Source organism: Lissotriton vulgaris, unplaced genomic scaffold (genome assembly GCF_964263255.1).
Source record: "Lissotriton vulgaris unplaced genomic scaffold, aLisVul1.2 SCAFFOLD_584, whole genome shotgun sequence".
NCBI classification, from domain to species: Eukaryota; Metazoa; Chordata; class Amphibia; order Caudata; family Salamandridae; genus Lissotriton; species Lissotriton vulgaris.
This window is the reverse complement of record NW_028247781.1, coordinates 219,449-238,853: the sequence shown is the minus strand read 5'-3', so window position 1 is coordinate 238,853 and position 19,405 is coordinate 219,449. Positions and strand designations below refer to the sequence as shown.

Sequence of the window (19,405 nt, the reverse complement as noted above, 5' to 3'; positions counted from 1 at the left end):
GCAGCGCAGCCTGTGCAATAGCCTGCTCCCACGAGCGAGCAATCACTGCAGCGGAGCCTGTAAATCAGACGGAGTGACGTCTAACAGAGGCATCGGGTTGGTAGTTTGCAGACGATCTCTGGGCTCGAGCCTAGTAGATTGCAGACGCTCCCTGGGCCGAAGGCTGGTAGTTTGCCGACGCCCCCTGGAATCCCGGCTGGCACTTTGCAGACGCTCCTCAGTGTGACAGGCCGGCAGGGCTGGGCTGAGCGGCTCTCAGTGGTTGGAGCCTGACAGGGAGCGTCTGGAGCTCACGGCACTGGAGCGGGAGCCGCGCGTCAGGCGGAGTCTGCACAGACGAGGCGGGATCTCCTCAGACCGGAGAGCAGCGCGGACCCGGCGGCATCTGCAGTCCAGCGCCGAGGACGACTATCCAGCCCATGGTGGATCCCGGCACCCCATGTGCCACTGGATCCCTGCTCTTCCTGATGATCCCTTCCGTTCAGGATTACTGCAGCCCCTCCCTTCTGGATCTCTGACTCCCTTTTCCGCTCTAATATCCTCTGCTTTTTGGAACTCTGCGCGGGGGATCTCCCGGATCTCTAAATACAGCGATCGACTGGATCTCTGCAACCCAGATCCCCTGCCTCCGCCCCTAGTGCTCTGCAGTCATTATCTCTTCGCATCTATCCTTTTTTTTGCCCTCCTCCCTCCAGACCTCTGCAGCGAAGATCCCTCACCATTTCCGTCTGGATCTTTGAACCACGGATCCTATCTGGATCCCATCTCCATCACGGATCCCGCACCCTCCCCCTGGATCTCGGCAGACGATGCTTGGTTTCCAGTAGCCGCGGCTGAGAGGTCGAACCGAAACCATGACGGTGGATTTTGAAGAATGTATAAAGGATTCCCCGAGATTCCGGTAAGCGGGATGGTGGTGTCGGATAGACTCTCAGGACCGGGGCTGGCAGTAGATCCCACAGGGGGTGTGGTTCTTCCAACTCGATGTGGGTTATCAAATGGACGTGGACCCCCGCACCAGGGGTGGCTCTCCAAGTTGATTAGATCCTGCTGATCAGGGGAGGGGCCCTGATGGGAAGCGGATCATCTGAGTGTAAAGGTTTTTTTTTTTGATCGGGATCGATCTCCTGTCTGGGGTACTGGTGATCGTGTCTTCTAGTTCAGGGGAGTGAGTGTGCCGGGAGTAAATTTGCCTGAGGTTAGGGTGCCCTTGGGCGAGCAGTAGATCACTCAGTGGGTCCATGTGGGAAAGTAGATCTCTCGGTGGAGGGGGTCTTTTTAAGTGATAGTTGTCTCTCAAATTGGAGCATGCTTTCTTGAGGACAAATTGGTCCCCCTTGTTTGGGGGGGGGGGGGTCTTTAGTCCCCTGATTGGAGGATGGACCAGTCTGAGTAATAGGGTGGGCTTGAGGGATAGTGTGTCCCAGGTTGGAGGAGAGTGGGGGTGGGAGTGATGGTAGTTTTCTCTGATAAGAGGTGGGTCATTCAAGGGCAGTGGGTATTTGGCTCTATGATAGGTGAATGGAGGGAGGGGGTAGATTCCCAGTGTAGTATGCGAGTCCTTCTGGGGCAGTGGATCGCCTGGCACGGTGATTGGTCACTGCGGCGGTAGTACATCCCTCCAGCCCTTGAGGGACGGTGGATCCCGTGCGTGCTTGATATACCCTGGATCCTCTAGCTGCAAGACTGGCCTCCTGGATGCAGGCAGTGGATCTCCTTGCCGGATCCCGCATTCTCGGGGATCTCTTGAGCAGAGGAGGGCCCTCAAGGGCTGTGGGCCGCTGGTTGGCAGCGTCGTCCCATTGCACGGACTCGCCTCCTGGAGTGCACCCTGTCTGCGGACAGAGGACTCCTGAGCCGTGGCTGGATCTGGTTTCCCAGGCGACCCTTGGTCGGGTTGTGTGCCTGGCCCTCTCCATCGGATCTGCGTTGATAAGGGCGGGTCGGGGTGGGTTCGTTGTTACGGGTGATTGATTGTCTTTATTGCAAGTACATCCCCCCAATATACAGCGATGCGTTCGAACTGTACTTTGCATATTGCGGGTACATTTTGTCTTTTTCGTACCTCGTAGCTTCTACGGCCTTGTGCGGTTGCAGGGACATATCATTTTGCCATTTTGTTCGGTCATTGACCAAGCTTAGCTCCATTGACCTAAACCCCGGTGCACGCAGGAGGGGGCCCGTTTTTATCCACGAAGGAGTATCTTAAGAATAGTAATGCACTTAAACCAGGGAGTCTGCTGTACTGTTGGGGGAGGGGGGCTGCCGTGTGAATGGGATACCCTTGGTGTACAATAGGCAGTGCGTGAGGGCAGCTCCCTGCTCCAGCTGCAGACAGTGTACGGGTTGGGGGCGGGGCAGGCGGGGGTGGGTTGTAGTGAAACACCAGCTTGATGAAAGAGGGAAGAGGGTGACAGAGAGGGATGATTTGCTGTGCCACACACTCTGTCCTTGAGCTGTCGGTGGTCAGCCATGCCTGCTCTGAGCACAACCACTGCCTGTCTGAGGCCAACCATGCCTGCTATGTGCTCAATAACACGCCCGATGCACAGCCTGTCTGAGGGCAGACATGCCTCTTAGGTGCTCAATAACACACCCTATGCACAGCCTGTCTGAGGCCAGACATGCCTGCTAGGTCTCTATAAACACACCCTATGCACAGCCTGTCTGAGCACACCCATTACCTGTCTGAGGCCAGCCATGCCTGCTAGGTCTCTATAAACACACCCTATGCACAGCCTGTCTGAGCACACCCATTACCTGTCTGAGGCCAGCCATGCCTGCTAGGTCTCTATAAACACACCCTATGCACAGCCTGTCTGAGATCAGACATGCCTGCTCTGATCACAACCACACCTAACTGTGGCAAACCATGCCTGCTATGTGCTCAATAACAAACCCGATGCACAGCCTGTCTGCGGCCAGCCATACCTGTCCTGTGCTCAATAACAGACATGGTGCACAGCCTGTCCGCAGCCAGCAATGCCAGATTTGAACACTAACATTCGCCAGGTATGTCTGCTCAGTGCTGAGTCGCACACCTGGAGCACACTACCCTCAGCCAACCATGCCTGCTCTGAGCACAACCACACACCAAGTCCACTGCCTTTCTGGACTAAGCTGTGCCTGCCAAGTGCTCAGTAACACCCACTGTACAGCCTGTCTGGGGCCAGCCAAGCCTGCTCTGTGCTCAGTAACACACCCTGTGTACACTTTTTCTGAGGCCAGCCACTCCTGCTGTGTGCGCGGAACACACCTGGTGCACAGCCTGTCACAAGGCAGGTGCGTCTCGTCTGAGCGCAACCACACACCCTATCAGGGCCCTGTCTGTGACCCTTTACCTTCACATACCAACCCAGTGGCCTGTCTGGGACCCCTTCCATTTACACAACTAACCCATGGCCTGTCTGAGACCCCTTCAATGTACACAACCTATCCTTGTCCTGTCTGAGACCCCTTCCATGTACACAACCTATCCTTGTCCTGTCTGAGACCCCTTCCATGTACACAACCATTCATTGACCTGCCTGAGACCCCTTCTCTTCACATACCAGTCCTGTCTGCCTAAAGTTCTGGCCACCAGCATACCACCAAACAGACAGTGTATGCATGGGAGGTTTATATATATGTGTGTGTGTGTGGGGGGGGGGAGTTAGGGAGGGGCAGGTGGTGCAACCGGTCAGTAAAGGGATTGCTATTGTAAATCGATCTGTCTGGATCGGTTTGGGAGACTTATAATCACTAATCACAGCGCCTTTGTTCTTCTGTCGGAGATGGGAAGGTGGAGGGAGTGGGGGGGCATCCCGCCCCAGGACCTGCTCATGGAACTCTCTTGTTTATTGGTCACTCGGACAGAGCACCTGCCGGCCTTGCACCAGGCTCCAGAGTGTGACTCCACTCAGTTAGTGCACTGTGCACTGTACCCTATCCTTGGCGGAGTGATGGGAATACCTGCCACCTCTGTGTGTGCAAGGAAGAGGGGGTGTGCTGCTGGCTGGGGGGGTGATTATAATGCGCACAGGAAGGAGTATTGACTTTATAGTACAGCATGTAGACGTAGCAACGTAACGTGCTGTTTACGTCCTTTCTGGACCTGTCTGCAAATTGTGTTCAATTGGCACTTGTATAGAAATGCTGTCAGGTTAATTCACATTTTCTATTGTAACCTTGTTCTCTTGGTGGTTTCTGCCATTGGCACCCACGGTGAACAGGGGCACCCTTGAAGGAGAGGTGGGGCCTGTTCAGGTGTTAGCGGGATTGGAATGCTCTGTTTTCATGCTGCCCTTTTATTCCCCCCTACCCCTCCCACCCTCGCATGCCCATCCAGCAAGTGTGATGTTCTGCCTGTGGCGCCTAGAGTGGGAGACGCGCTACATTCTGCCCCATAGTAGGGTCAGAGCTGTAGGACTTGTTCTTACGAGGGATGTGAGCTCTTAACCTCCTGCCCTACACCAGCTCCTCCTCACGGATGAGTGCATGCCACAGGGAACGAATGGAGTGGGCGTGTCTTCCAAATCATGCTCTCAACTTGAGATTACCTGCTCTAATGTATGTAAATTATATTGCAATTAAGAGCTGTCTGTGGTGTTACCCATAGTGGTGTGGGCTGCTCTCGTGCACACTTAAGTGCTGGGGTCGTCGTCACCTCCCAGCAATAGTGACACCTTTACAGGCAAGGGATGGGGTATTATCATCTTCTCGGTGTGTGGATATTCATACAGGTAAGTAGTGAAGTATTTATATATCCCCACTTAGTGACGTGAGCGTCCTCCCAGGTGAGTGTGGACATGGTTCTTTCCTGCCGGTCATTTGTGTTTGTGGCACGTGAGGGGGTGAATCAGTGGTCCCCTAATAATGAGGTTATTTCACAGATCGACTGCAGTGTTTGTCGTCTATTGCTGAGGGGTCTCTTAAAAGTGGGGGCTGGAGTGGTTGTCACCTCCTAGTGATGCTCGCTCTCTGGCCGCGGAGGGCTGGAGTAATTGTAGCCTCCCTAGTGTTTCAATCACTACAGCTGAGTGCTGAAGACGTCACACCAGTTGTTTCGGATATAAACAGGAGCATGCTGACGTAGTTGTGCTGTAGTCTGACGTAACAGGTGATAACACAGTACTGTAACTTTTCGTCCGCGTGAACCTCTCCAGCACGCTACAGAAAGCGACTCCACGCTCCCACCTGACTTTTAACCCCCCAGCGCCCAGAAGCGGCACAAGGCGAGGTGCTAGAGAACATCAAACAAACAACTTACGTCAGTCCTCAGAAACAGAAAATCCCCAGACAGTCCAGACACCACGATGGGTGGTTGTGCAATGTCTTTAGGAGGGGTGGGTAGGGCTTTGGGAGGGAAGGAGACTCCGGAAATTCCTTTGTAATACCAGAGCAGGAAGTCGTCGGCAGTGTTTTTATTTGGCTCACCAGTTGTACCTTGGGTGAGCTGAGAGATGTCAGAGGTTATCAGTGAGGTAGAGTCCAGCCAGTTGATTGACAGCTGACCTTGCACGAGCTTTTCTAGCCTTCCTTCTGGTGTCAGTCCTGGAGGTCTGGATCAAGGTCATATTTCAGGCGAACCTCTGTAAATCCGAACCATTTGCAGTCATTGCATGCCAATATATTTTCAGTCCGCAGTAACGTATTAATCTGATAAGAGAGAGAATGTGGCGCAAGGACCAGAGCTGCCGACTTTGGAACTGGGGAACAGGATCGAGTTTGGGAGTCAACTCCACATCCAGTGATTCTGGCCAAATCACTAAAGCCCTGGTTACGAGTTTGGGGATTGGGTTACTCCATCAAACGTGACAGACCTCCACCAAATAACGATTCCGTTATATCCTATGGAACTTGTAATACAGGAGAGGATATCCATTACGTTTGTGAAGGAGTAGCGCGTCCGACAAGATTCAAACCATGCCCTTAACCTCCCTGTGTGAACGAATGCAACATTGTGTAATGTAACTGATGTAACACCCTGGAGTCGAGTGCGCGCTATATAAAAACTACAACGAAGCAGAGCTCTGAGCAAGCACCAAAAAGAGCTTGGATATGCACTTAACGGGCCAGTAAGTCCTCTTTTACTGTCACCAGCTACTTGCCGCAGATATAAAACTAACATAAGGTGTATTTGTGACGCGCACGTTCACCCATAGGCATCTTAGCGCTGAATACAGATGTTTATTGTTACCCAACTTAATGGTACTCATTTTATCAACCTCAGATGGATAATAGGCTGAGTGGACCCCCTGGGATTTGAACCTGTGACCACGAGGTCGAACACAGGCTCCTGAAGTGCTCGTCCTTATGCACCAAATAAACATGGAAGTCATTTGTTTCTGAAATCCAATCCCCCCCTCGGTACCCCTCCCCCCCCCCCCCCCAAAAAAAAACCTAAAAGTAATAGCAGAGTCCGGTCTGCGATCGAAACGTCAAGATTTCTGGACGACTTAACGTGCTGCAATACCCCACTAAGGACAGATTGTGCGCTATATAAGTGGTAATTATCAGTGAGGAGAAACTACAAGGAGCCTGGCCTTTTGTATCTATGTGTGATACCCAGGCCGGTTTTACTCCCCATTTTACATCGGCTTCTGTCACCCCCGCAGTCCCACACATTCTTTGACTGGTGCCTGGGCGGCCACGTTAATTCCCCCTGAGAAGCAGACGTTGCTGTTGTTAATTACAGAGATGTTCAGCAACAGGCAGAGCCCTGCCAGAGTTTTTGGATTGTCACAGGCTATGTAAATAATTTTCTGTATGATACACTGCATGCAAATGTAAGACATGCGGATATCCTGAAAATCTGGCATGGATTCCTGTGCTCGTGAATCCATCCTACAGGGCCCTGTGGGGCTGGCCTGTCTTTGGGCAGGGGCTATCTATGCACCTTTAGTCTGGCTGCCTATGATGCCTGCCTCAAAGATACTATTCCAGGCAGTATCCTCCTGGGATACTGTAGCATGATGCATGTTATGAGGATACTATACCAGGCAGACCATTCCTGGGATACTATATCATGATCCATGCTATGAAGGTACTCTCCCAGGTTGTGTGCTTCTAGAATCCTATGTCATAAGGCGTGCCTCGAGGATACTATACCTGGGTGGATGCTCCTGGGATACTATATCATGACGGTTGTTTTAAGGTTACTCTCCCAAAGTGTGTGTCACCCACGATACTATGCCAGGATGCATGCCTCGAGGATACTATACCAGGCTGTATGCTCGTAGGATACTATATCATGATGCATGTTATGAGGATACTCTCCTACGGTGTATGCTTCCAGTACCCTATGTCATAAGGCGTGCCTCAGGATACTATACTTGGGTACATGTTCCTACGATGCTATGCCAGGATCTATGCATTACAGGTACTATACCAGACTGCATGCTCATAGGATACTATATCATGATGCTTGTTGTGAGGATACTCAGCCAAGGGGTATGCTCCTAGGATCGTATTTCATAATGCGTGCCTTGAAAATAATATACCTGGGTGCATACTCCTGTGATACTATGCCAGGTTGGTTTCTTCAACAGTACGCTGTCGGGGTGTATGTTCCTAGGACACTATGCCAGAATGCGGCCTTTAAGGATGCTACGCATGGGTGTATGCTCCTAAGGTACTAAGCCAATATGCATGCACCTCAGGTACATTGCCATGATGCATACTTCCAGTATGCTACGCAAGGGTGTATGCTCCTAGGGTACTTTGCCAGAACGCATGCATCTTAGTTACAATGCCAGAATGCATACTTCCAAGATACACAAGGATTGTACGTTCCTAGGGTACTTTGCCAATACGCATGCCCCTAAGTTATATTGCCATAATTCACATATACTTCCAGGATGCTACGCCAGGGTGTATGCTCCAGGGGAACATTTCTAGTGCGCATGCACCTAGAAGTGCCAGAATGCACATACTTCCAGGATGCTACGGGTATGCTCCTGAGATACTATTCCAGTATGCACGCTTCTTGGTTGCATTGCCATGATGCATACTTCCAGGATGCTACTTGACGATATATGCTCCAAGTGTACTTTGCCAGTATGCACGCACCATGGTTACATTGCCATGATGGACACTTACAGGATGCTATTGGGCGGTGTATGCTCCTAGTGTACTTTGCCAGTGCACATGCACCTTAGTTACAATGCCAGAACGCACATACTTCCAGGATGCTACTCGAGGGTGAATGCTCCTAGTACACTAAGCCCATATGCAGACACTATGGTTACATTTCCAGGATGCATACTTCCAGGATGCTAAGAGCAAGGGGGTATGCTTCTAGTGTACTTTGCCAGGGCACATGCACCTTAGTTACATTGCCATGATGCATACTTGCGGGATGCTACGCGAGGGTGTGTGCTTCTAGTGTACCTTGCCAGTATGCATGCACCATGGTTACAGTGCCAGAATGCACATACTTCTAGAACGTTACTCGAGGGTGTATGCTCCTAGGGTATTTTGCCAGTGCACATGCACCATGGTTACACAGTCATGATGCATACCTACCGTATACTATGCAATGGGGTATGCTCCTAGGGTACTTTGCCAGTACACGTGCACCATGGTTACATTGCCATGATGCATACTTACAGGATGCTACGCGAGGGTGTATGCTCCTAGCGTACTTTGCCAGTATGCACGCACTATGGTTATAGTGCCAGAATGCACATACTTCTAGAACGTTACTCGAGGGTGTATGCTCCTAGGGTATTTTGCCAGTGCACATGCACCATGGTTACACAGTCATGATGCATACCTACCGTATACTATGCAATGGGGTATGCTCCTAGGGTACTTTGCCAGTACACGTGCACCATGGTTACATTGCCATGATGCATACTTACAGGATGCTACGCGAGGGTGTATGCTCCTAGCGTACTTTGCCAGTATGCACGCACTATGGTTACACTGTCATGATGCATACTTCCAGAATGCTAAGAGCAAGAAAGTATGCTCCTAGGGTACTTTGCCAATGCACATGCACCATGGTTACATTGCCATGATGCATACTTCCAGAATGCTAAGAGCAAGAGGGTATACTTCTAGGGTACTTTGCCAATGCACATGCACCTTAGTTACATTGCCATAATGCATACTTACAGGATGCTTTGCGAGGGTGTATGCTCTTGGCGTACTGCGGATATGCACGCTCCTTATAGTACCAGAATGCATACTTCCAGGATGGTGTGCGAGGATGCACTGCGGGGACTATGGCAGTGTATTCACACTACAGCCTATGTCTGAACCTGTGCACATGCAATGAGTAGCAGTAATTATACAGCAGTGATATTATGCCAGGGTGCACTGTCCTAGAGGCGTTTCCAGAGCGCAGATTCCTCGAATGCGACCCCAGTATGGGTGTTCGGTGGTGGTTTGCGCGTGGCGGATTATGGCAGGCGTCAGCTCGTTATCAGCATGGCCACAGCACGGGACAGTCTGCAAAGTATTTGTATTTTAACGACGCTTGTAGATGTGCAGTTGTTGCTTCATTCGTGTGGTGCATAAGTTTACCAATGTGCTTAGCATCACGGTATATAAATAAACCTCTTTAAAGTTAAATTATGCTCGAAGGTGTCCGGCCAGAGGACTCACTGATCAGTCCTCTGGCCCTGTGTGTCGGTGCAGGCCCCCGGCGCTATGGAGAAGAGCTTATCTCTGTCGGTGCAGGGCCTCTGCCACTGGAGGGGAGGAGACGGGCTGAGGAGGGGCGACACCCAGTCACCGCCGTCCTCTGGCACTGCACAGACTCGTGCGGCCGGCGGAGCGCCAAACACAACAACCGTTTTACAAACGAAGCCTACGACTGAACATCTAAACCTAGGAGGGTGGCAGCCGCCCTGGCACCCGTACACACAAAGCCGTGATTAATCTGCGGGGACCGTCGCCCTGGCAGCGGGCACGCGGCGCTGCGTCTCTGCGTCACGGCGCAGCCCAGCGCCTCGACAGATGGCGGCCTGCACTCCCGCGCGCATTGTCTATCTCAGCAGAGATTGTACTGCTGAGGAGGAGAGGGCTGCTGGGCCGGGCCGTCCCTCAGGCACAGATTAGCAAGAGAACCTCCCGACTGGAAGTAGAGCTGCGCGGTGCTTTTGGGCGCTTGATAGACGCGTCAGGGTTGGGGGAAGTCCCGGCCTTTGAAAGACGCCATGTAAACTGTGCAGGATTAAAGCATAGTGGAGAAGACTTTGGGGCCCATTACGATGTAGGGCGGATCGCCACCACCGGCATGGCGGAGGCGGTCCGCCCTACATCTTTCCCCGCCCGCCACCCATTTACCCCCCCCCCCCGCCATATTAGTATGGCGGGGGTTAAGGCGGCGGACAGGAAGACCATCCTCCGCTTTTTTGCCCTGTCGACAAGTCACCAGGCAGAAAAGAGTTTAATATGGTGGGGGTGTCTGCTAGACACCGCCATGCATATTAGCATGGCGGAGTTGCCGCCACGGAAAGGCATGCCGATTTTGCATTTGGGGGTCCCTTGCGGCCCCCAGGGTATGGGGGTTGGGGGGTGCACATGGGGGGTATAGGTACCCCCTGCATTGTTATGGACATGGTGCCAGGCACCTCGCGGTGCCTGTCACCTTGTGCATGGCAATGCATGCAGTGCATTCCCAGCATTGTGGCGGTCGGTGCTGTGAGCACCGTCTGCCACAATGCTAGGAATGGAGGATGCCACCGCCATGGTGGCGGTAGCATCCTGATCACCGGGGTGGGACCGCTGCACCACTGGCGGCCAGTCCCAGCACCGCTCGGGTGGCGGGCGGACGGAAGTCCGCCCACCATCCTAATGGGCCCCTTTGAGTGCGCTTTCCTATATAGCCAGGGGTGCGAGGGAGGCACAACGGAGCACAAGTGCCCAAACGCTGCAGGGGTTCACATTCTGACCAAGGCCAACGAATATCTGTGAGACATGGAGCCACCAGGATTGCTCTTTACATCCTGTAGGAGTGCAGCTTCATTTTACGTTACAGCACTGTTTAAAATGGGAGAGACATATTAACTTAGGTGTTTTATAGCGCTTTACGCCGCCTGCAAGCAAGTAGGATGGAAAGGAGAGATGTGAAGGAGGAAGGAACTAAGTGACGGAAAATTATGCGTATATATATCCTGTATTATAAGTAGAATCACAGGAGTTATGTGATTTTGCAGCCACAGCATTCTCCGTATAATTATGGATTTACTACAGTTGCTTCATAATTTATGACCTGCACCAAAATTTGCAGCATTCAATAAAAAAAAGTGCTTACACATCAAATGCTTCAAAAGTCCATAAAAATTACAACGCTTGGGGTGCCATCTAATGGCAGACCATTTGCAAATGTTACTGTTCACCTTTTTCATGCTGATTGCTGTACTCCAGTGTAGACATTGGTACTTATGAGGTGAAACCTTTGCCCAGACTATTTCAATATGTGTTAAAATGACAATGGAGTTACCTAGTACTTCAACTGTATGTGTAACATTTCACTGTGAACTTTGCCTTTTCTTTAGACATCATTTAGCCAGCCCAGCACAATATTTGACCCTCCAGTTGTGCATAAGTCCAATGTTACTTGGAAAGCTAGCAACACTTTTTATTTAATTATTTTCTGCAAATATGTGCATTAGGCACTGAAAGTGCAAAACTATTAAAAAGTATTTTATAAAAAAAACACCCTCTGAAAAGTGTCTTGCGTATGTTTACACAAAAAGGTTCATCATTTACGCATCCCGACAATGAAATGAAAGCAGGGGTTGGCCTACCAGTCCTGGCACTGAAATGGACTTTTTTTAAGGGGATGTTTAGAAGCAAATTCACCCACAGTAAAGGGAGCCAGCGTCTGAAGGCGGAAACATGTGTCCCAGTGCTGCACGCAGGGCGGGGCAGAGTCAAATTTGTCAGATACAAAAAAAAATATTGTAAATAAAGTTCTTTATGGCTTGAAATATTCTTATGATGTTCAGTGGTGGAGTGGGTGGCCGGTAGATGTGACATGTCGGACCTGCATTTTTCACCCAAAATCTCATTCCCTACTGTCCCTCCAGAACGCTACGTTCATCCAGCTCACATGAACTGGTGGTACCACGCACCAAATCTGTCGCGTGGGGAGACAGAAGATTCCTTGTAGCCGCACCGAAACTCCGGAACACCCTGCCACACTCGATTAAAACGAGTACCTCCCTCTGGTCTTTTCGCAAGCAACTTAAGACCTGGCTTTTTAATCAAATAAACTCTAGCTCCCCTTGTTGGTTAAACACTGCAGAGACTTCAGCGCCGAGATGCCCTAGGGCCTTCGTTCGCGCTTTATAAGTGTTTTTAATAAATAAATAATAATAATAAATAATAAATAAAACATCGCTACTTGCATAAAATAAGACCATTGCATAGGTAGTCTAGTTATGCAGCCACATATCAACTGCTGCTTAAGCAAAGAAATGGATCTTTGGCATTTCACCTCTCTTCTCAACTCTTTCCTTCTAGAAAATCACTTTCCAACGCTGGCAAGGAGCTTTTGTGTTTAAGTGACTTACATTAAACAGCTTAATTGCCATGTATGCAACCAGTTACATAATGCATTACTGGCAGGTTTATTTTCCCAGTAAAGTGCCCACGTTTATTCCACCTGTCTTGTATCAAGATGACACCAAAAGAGCAAAAGGTCAATCATTTGAAAGAGGGTTAAGCACAGGGTGATGATGTGTGTATCCTTGTATTATAACTAGCATCATAGGAATTATGCAATTTTACAGCAACCAGTGGGCGAACTGTAGATGTTACTTCGCTTCTTGCATGTACACTCTAAACCACAGTGGGTGGGCGGGTTGGGGCTCTATATCCCCTCTGCCAGAACCCCCGACAGTAGAAGAGCATCATTTGACACATATTACAGTAACTTTTTTCTCTATGTTTCTGAGTTTTTGATGGTAGGAAATTTTCATCCTGAATAATTTCCATACATTATTTATGAATCAAAGACCTTGATGATAATGCATTGTCGGTGTGCATCACGCTACGCCTGTCCTACCACTCAAAGGTAAATCATCTCTCCCTGTGTACTTCCTTTCATTATTTATATTTGCCAGAGTCCTCAGTGGTACAGCAGCATTGCTGTACACTCTTTTATAGTTCATTCTATAGGTCTCCTTACTGAACGTTTGAACAACCTCCCAGTGTGATCTGTCCTATTCACAAGTCATTGTTTCAGAAACCCTGATGGTGTTGTATTGCCCTTACATGCACCTTTCTGTACAGTAAGTACACTGTGTGTATTCACACAGCTAATTATACGACATCCTCACTGTGTGTACTTTCCTAAGAATTACTTGACATGATGGTCTTGCTGGCTACTGGTGTGTGTAAATTTGATCACATCTCTATGTACGAAATAAACTACGCAACACATTCCGTTTAAGGCTTTGTGCTTGATTCACTAGTTCCTCTACCAACAGGAACTTTTAATATTTTCTCAACTGTTTTACATCCATGCCTCTTAAGAACCCAAGAGCTAGTTGGCTCTCCCACCTGGATGTTCACGCTACAAGAAGGAACACAGCAGAGGCAGAGCCTTTCAAGGCTTGGGCTCCAAACTCCAGAACCGTTATTTACTGTTCGCAAAAAAACAAAAAAACTCTGCCTATTTTGCTGATCTTACTCCCTCTCCCTTGCCTCCTTTTGTAAGGGTTTCCTCTCCCAGCTTCTTGATGTGTCAGGGAGACAGTTTTTGCTCTTTATGAATAAATGAGTGAATAAAAGAATATGAGAATTGGTGTTCAAATTGCTTGTCTGTGCAGACTTCACATTAATATGTTATAATAGTTGGTATTGATATGTTGCTATACATTATTTTCAATGCATGAGAATATTCACAGGTAGAGCAGTCCCAGTGTGTGTGCTCCTCTGTGGCCCTTATTGTAAATTGGATACTATGGGATGTGATAATTAAGATACCTAATAAAAATTGACGCTGATGGGTTTTGGTATTTATCAGATGCAATAATTATTGTCTATCACAAGTTTTTTGGGAATAGCATACATATTTTGCTGCTTATTGCACCAAAATCTGCTTGGTGCTATACTTACTGGGCATTTCCCCCCAAAATAATCAATATTACCAGGCTTCACCTACCAATATTTATCACAAAACGTATAATTCTGAAATGAGTGGTAACAGGAGTTACTGCTCCTATTAGAATTTATTGCCCCACTCATAATGAGGGCTTATGTGTATCAAAAACCTACATAATAGGATGGCATTACTGTATATATATCTTTCTGTGCATTCTCATTAAGATTTCCAGTTTTCCATTGTAACTGATTTTTAGAGATAGAAAACAATTTTTCCTGTCTGTATTTATTTTAAAAAGCAGGAAAATACTGAAAATGGTGCTTGTTGAGACTCTTATCCAAAATATAGGGGGGAGAAGGAGGAAAAACTGGGTTTACCCTCCTTGTAACTATGTACTCAACAAATAGAAAACTCATTCAAGAGGGGAGAAGAAACAAAACTCTCCACCGTGATGGAAAAAATCAGGAAAACTTTGTTTTCCCTAGAGATCCCTCACCCACCAGGGTTGCCGCTTGGTGGCATGCTTCATCATTGGAGTTCTTCCCGATCCGCTGCGGATCGAGGCATGATATGACCAAACAAATAAGCGGGAGCACTGTAAAGATAGCGTTTATGATAAAGACTGAAGTTAGTGAGGGGAGTGGGAGGGATGTGCTAACAGGTTAAAATGCCTGACTAGTAGGACTCTTACTTGAGTCCTGCCTCTAGTCGGTATTGTTAAAATCATGGGTTGCTGTTTGAAGAGGTAATTGCTTAACCAATCGTATGTATGTTATGTGAATTGCGCATGGCATGCATAATTAAGTGATCCTATTAGAGGACAGCAGGGAGTGGCACCAGTAGGAACAGGTTGCCTATCGGTCCTGAAGAAGAGCCATTAGGGGAAAGGCTCGAAACATGTTGACCACCTTGAAGAATTAAAATAATTACCTCTGGAGAAGTGTGGCTCAGGGGTTAGAGGCGGCAGACCCGGAAGCTGAGATCGGCCCTGGACCAGGGTTCAATTCCCCGCCTCGGCGGGTCTTGGGCTCAAAAATTCCACGGACTCGATAATTCTCGTTCCGGTGCCTACTCGACTCACGGGTTCACACTCTGTGACTCTGGGCAATAGCTTGCTTAATCTCCACTACGGCCCCTCGCGGCGGGATGCCTGGCTTTCACCTTGTGGATACCCTGCTGGGGATATCTCACAGGGGAATACCAGGACGGGTTCCCAAGGCAAGCGCCTTGATGCCTTCGGGTGATACGTGTGCTATATAAATCGCAATACATTACATTCAAACAGCAACCCCTGATTTTTAACTATCCCGACTAGAGGCAGGAATAAAGTAAGAGTCCTACTAGTCAGACATTTTTAACCTGTTAGCACATCCCTCCCACTCCCCTCACCAACTACAGTGTTTATCATTGACGCTATCTTTACAGTTCTCTCGTGTATTCGTTTGGTTGCAGCACGCCTCGATCCGCAGCAGATCTGGATGTACTCCAATGATGAAGCATGCTTGTTGAGACTCTCCATGCTGTCTTCCAGGCATGAGCTGAGCAGACACACAGCATGTAGAGTTAAAAAAAAAACAGATGCGATATTGTTACATACAGTCATATGTTAACATATATTTGTAGTATAATACTAATATTTACCTGTGAGTGTAGTGTTTTGATATACGTGGTTGCTTAATTTGCTAAATCATGATAGACATCCATGTATGAGTGCACATTCAAGAGTTAAATAAATGTGGAAATATACCATTGTACAGCTCCATTTATCCTCAAAACACAAAATAAATATGGATGAATACTAATGAGAGTGACCAAAAAATAAACATGGATAAATACAGACGGAAATGTAAAAAAAAGAAATACCATAATACCTGGAGCCCTAATTATTATATATATGTCTGGGCCTCTTATATTACATCTTTCTTGCTCTGTGGATTATTCTTTGTAGATCAGATCTCTTTAGTTTTGAAGATCAGTGTTTGTTTAAAAAAACGCAACGCTCGGGGTAACGCAAAGAAGTCTAACATGCGTTTAATGCAAAATAGCCAGAAAGCAATTAAAAAACCGAAGCAAGGCAATTGCCATTTCAACGTACCAGAGTTTCGCCCTTGATGAGTTGGAGCATGTAATGCTAAAAGCAATACATTTTTGAGTTTATTTAATACAATTTACACATGACGCGTACACATGACAAAATAGAAACTTGTAGATACCTGCCGATGAGCAGGTTCCGGGATCTTCTTGTGGGAAGGAAAGTGAGAAGACCTTTGGTGAAAAAGAAAGTTAACGCGAACAGGAGCTGAATCTGCAGTTTTCTAAAATCCTCACTTCCTTGTTCAAACTTCAGAACGAGGCTATCCTTTACTAGTACAATTCAGCAGAAATGAGCAGTGTACAACATGGAATTACAGAACTATAACTTTTCCTTAACAGCTTGTAAATCTGCAATGTTTCTAAGGCATTAACGGTATCTTTAAACTAATAGAACAACCAAATCACAATGATTAATAAAATAGGACTACCACATTGCGGCATACATAAGCATTGGCATTTTCATTATAAAAATGCAAGTATAAAGGCATATATGCAAGTTAATTCACTTCCTCCGGTGCTTCCCAGTGGAACATCCACCTATGACAAAAGCAGCCTGCCTGGCGATGAAGCCGGAGTGACGAAGCACGCCTCACTTAAGTGTTTTTTAGATGGTGAAATATCACCACTTCTGTGTGCAATATTACCACTTCTATGTGCCACCTCCTTACCAAACATCCGCCCTGTGCAGACTTGCACAGTGTCAAATCACAGCACACAGACATCTGGAAATACCGGTTCTGGCTGATTCGCATGCCGACTACGCAACGCAGCCAGAGTATGGGTCTGCTATTGACTCTGGCTTCGTAGTAGTATGCTGCTGGAGGTGAGGAGAGTAGCTGCTCTCCATGTGCTCTGCACACTATGCAGTGCATCACACTAGGGCACCAGCTCGTTCCCAAGCCTGTACTGAGGTGCAGCAGGTTCAGTGGCGCAGGGACCTGGAGGGGGGCCCACTGAACCATGATCATTGCTGTATTTTAGTAGCCATACAGCAGTGAAGGAGGCCATTTTCCTTGCTGGGTCTAGGTCCCATGCCTCTGAGGCTGTTTAACCATAGGTAGTAGCAGTGGTTAATTTGTAATATAAAAAGTGCCGGGCCCTCCTCAGAAGGCAGCACTAACAGGAGAAATGTGCTGGTGCAAACTGCCTTCTGACCAGAGCACCAGCACTTATTATTCTGGAAAGGACTTGACCGAATGGCTAGATCTGCCGATTTCATAGCTGGGGAACCGGGTTCTTGTCTCGGCGTGGCTCAACATTCGGTGATTATGGGGAAAATTGCCTGCCTTCCAATTGAGTGTGCCATTAATTGGTGCTATAAGCTCCGGTGCTGATGATTAGGTGGTGGTGCTGAGCACCGGAAAGCTCCGGCTCAAATTAAGCACTGGCCCTGGCCTTTCTCGCAGGGGTTTGGGCAGATCCACTTACATTCAAGAGGAGTAGCGATAGAACCTGTGCGTCGCCACAGAAAGAACAACATAACTGAGGAGGAATCCGATACTCGTCAGGGAAAGCCTTAAATGACACACCTCGCTCGACCGATAGGGAGTCCATTAAACCCCATTTGGAGCCTCTGATATGTGGACTCTTTTGACCATTCTGTAATGTTTCCATTTATTGGTTGGCATTCACCCTTTCGGCACAGGCCTGGAAGGTGTCACATTCTGTTTTTAGCAGATGCGTCTCAGGGAAGGACTATATTGCAGGACTGGTGGTGAAATTGAATTTAATGTTTGTGAAATGCCCGAATTTCACATTATGCTAAAGTTAAACATTTTTTTAAATATAATGTATATTTTGACCTCAGGAAACTGGTTTGTGTAGAAAATGTCTCTTCAAGAGACGTTTTGAAGAGACATTTACTCCTCAAACCAGTCTCCTGTTGGTATCGCAAAAGATTTTTTTTGTGTGATGATGTAATTGTGTAAAAAAAAAAAAAAGTCGCACAAGATACTGGCAAACCACATTCTGTAACAAAAGTGCAATTTTCGCACACCGCTAAGTATTAATCTGGAAGCTACTCCGGCGTACCTCACTTACTGAGCATATAATAATGTTGAAATATGGTTGTCTGCAGGGCTCCCTAGGTTTGACTCTTCATGTGCGTCTGGAAGTGTGCCTGGTGGACATTGTAGAGATGGGGTAAGACATCCTCTTGACATCTTTGCCAGGGCTCTGGGTTAGGGTTTGGGTTGTGTATATTGTGCCAGGCTGATGGTGTTTAGCTGTAATCCTCTGGCATGGCTCTTCTCCACCCTTTCCCAATCATAATGTTTTTCCTGTTTGAAGCTTAGGGAATGTGACAGATAACCAACCCCCAGTGCTTCCATTAAGCGTGATCAATATCTGCGAGGCAGGCGGGGGCGGGGGGAGGTGTGGGAGTGGTCTTTGTCCTGATAGAGTAGAAGGAATCCTGAAAATAGACATTAACACTCATAGTCGCCCTCCTCTTTCTTTGAGGTGAGATGAGCTGGTCCGCGCTATACTAAGTGGAACAAACGTCATTGTAGTTGCAGCCCTTTCTTTGACTAAAAGTACAAATGGGACATTTGATGAGGTTATTTTAAAGCAAGTTAGATGTCTCTTTTTCTATGCCTTCCTTGCCTTGCATTTACAGGGTAATGTTTCAGGCTTGCTGTTGAGAGTTGGAAATAGACCCCGTCTCTGCCAAAGAGCTTCTGGGCTTGTCGGGACGAGGACAGCCTAGTCGTGTACCCACTATACTGATGTTCTTTGGATGAACAGTTCCCATTCATACTAGGCACCCTACCTAAGCTGCTGTTTACCCGCAGTGACTGGATTACTCAAATTAGGGGCCTATCCGCCTCCTTATAAACACCGAGTGCTGGAGTGAGATCTTTGCTTGGAAGAGTTCTCTGACCTTGTGGAATGGTTGGTGTGATACGGAAATGGGTAGTTTTCTATGTCCTTCATCACTGGAAGCCCACGTGGGTAGGGTGCTACACTGACTTTTCACAGAAGACTTTGCTCCTGTATTATTATCGGTTGACCCAATTTCGGTCTCTGAAGAAGCAAAAAAATAATAACTTTCAGAGAAAACCCCCTGCAACAGGATGGACTTGCGCAGGTGGAAAGAACATGTCTTTACTTTACTGCAAAACAACCCATCTGCTTAGACACATATCTCAGAATTGAAGAAGCAACACTTGAACTCTTTTGCGGGAAATGTGTTTCCCAAGGCCTAAGTGCAAATGGCTAGGTTTTCAATGGGAAATTTAAGACAGCCAGCCAGGTACCAGTGGTTTT

At 47.9% G+C, this 19,405-nt stretch overlaps 1 protein-coding gene across 1 annotated transcript in view; it reads left to right on the top strand.

Annotated features, from left to right (window-relative positions):
* The first annotated feature begins 202 nt into the window (after positions 1 to 202).
* LOC147665045 (arf-GAP with coiled-coil, ANK repeat and PH domain-containing protein 3-like) overlaps positions 203 to 19,405 on the top strand; it is a 236,057-nt gene continuing 216,854 nt past the window's right edge. Inside the window, exon 1 of the mRNA XM_086949796.1 lies at positions 203 to 901. Within this exon, the coding sequence (XP_086805922.1) occupies positions 855 to 901 (47 nt within the window). The 5' untranslated portion in view covers positions 203 to 854. The remainder of the gene's footprint in view (positions 902 to 19,405) is intronic.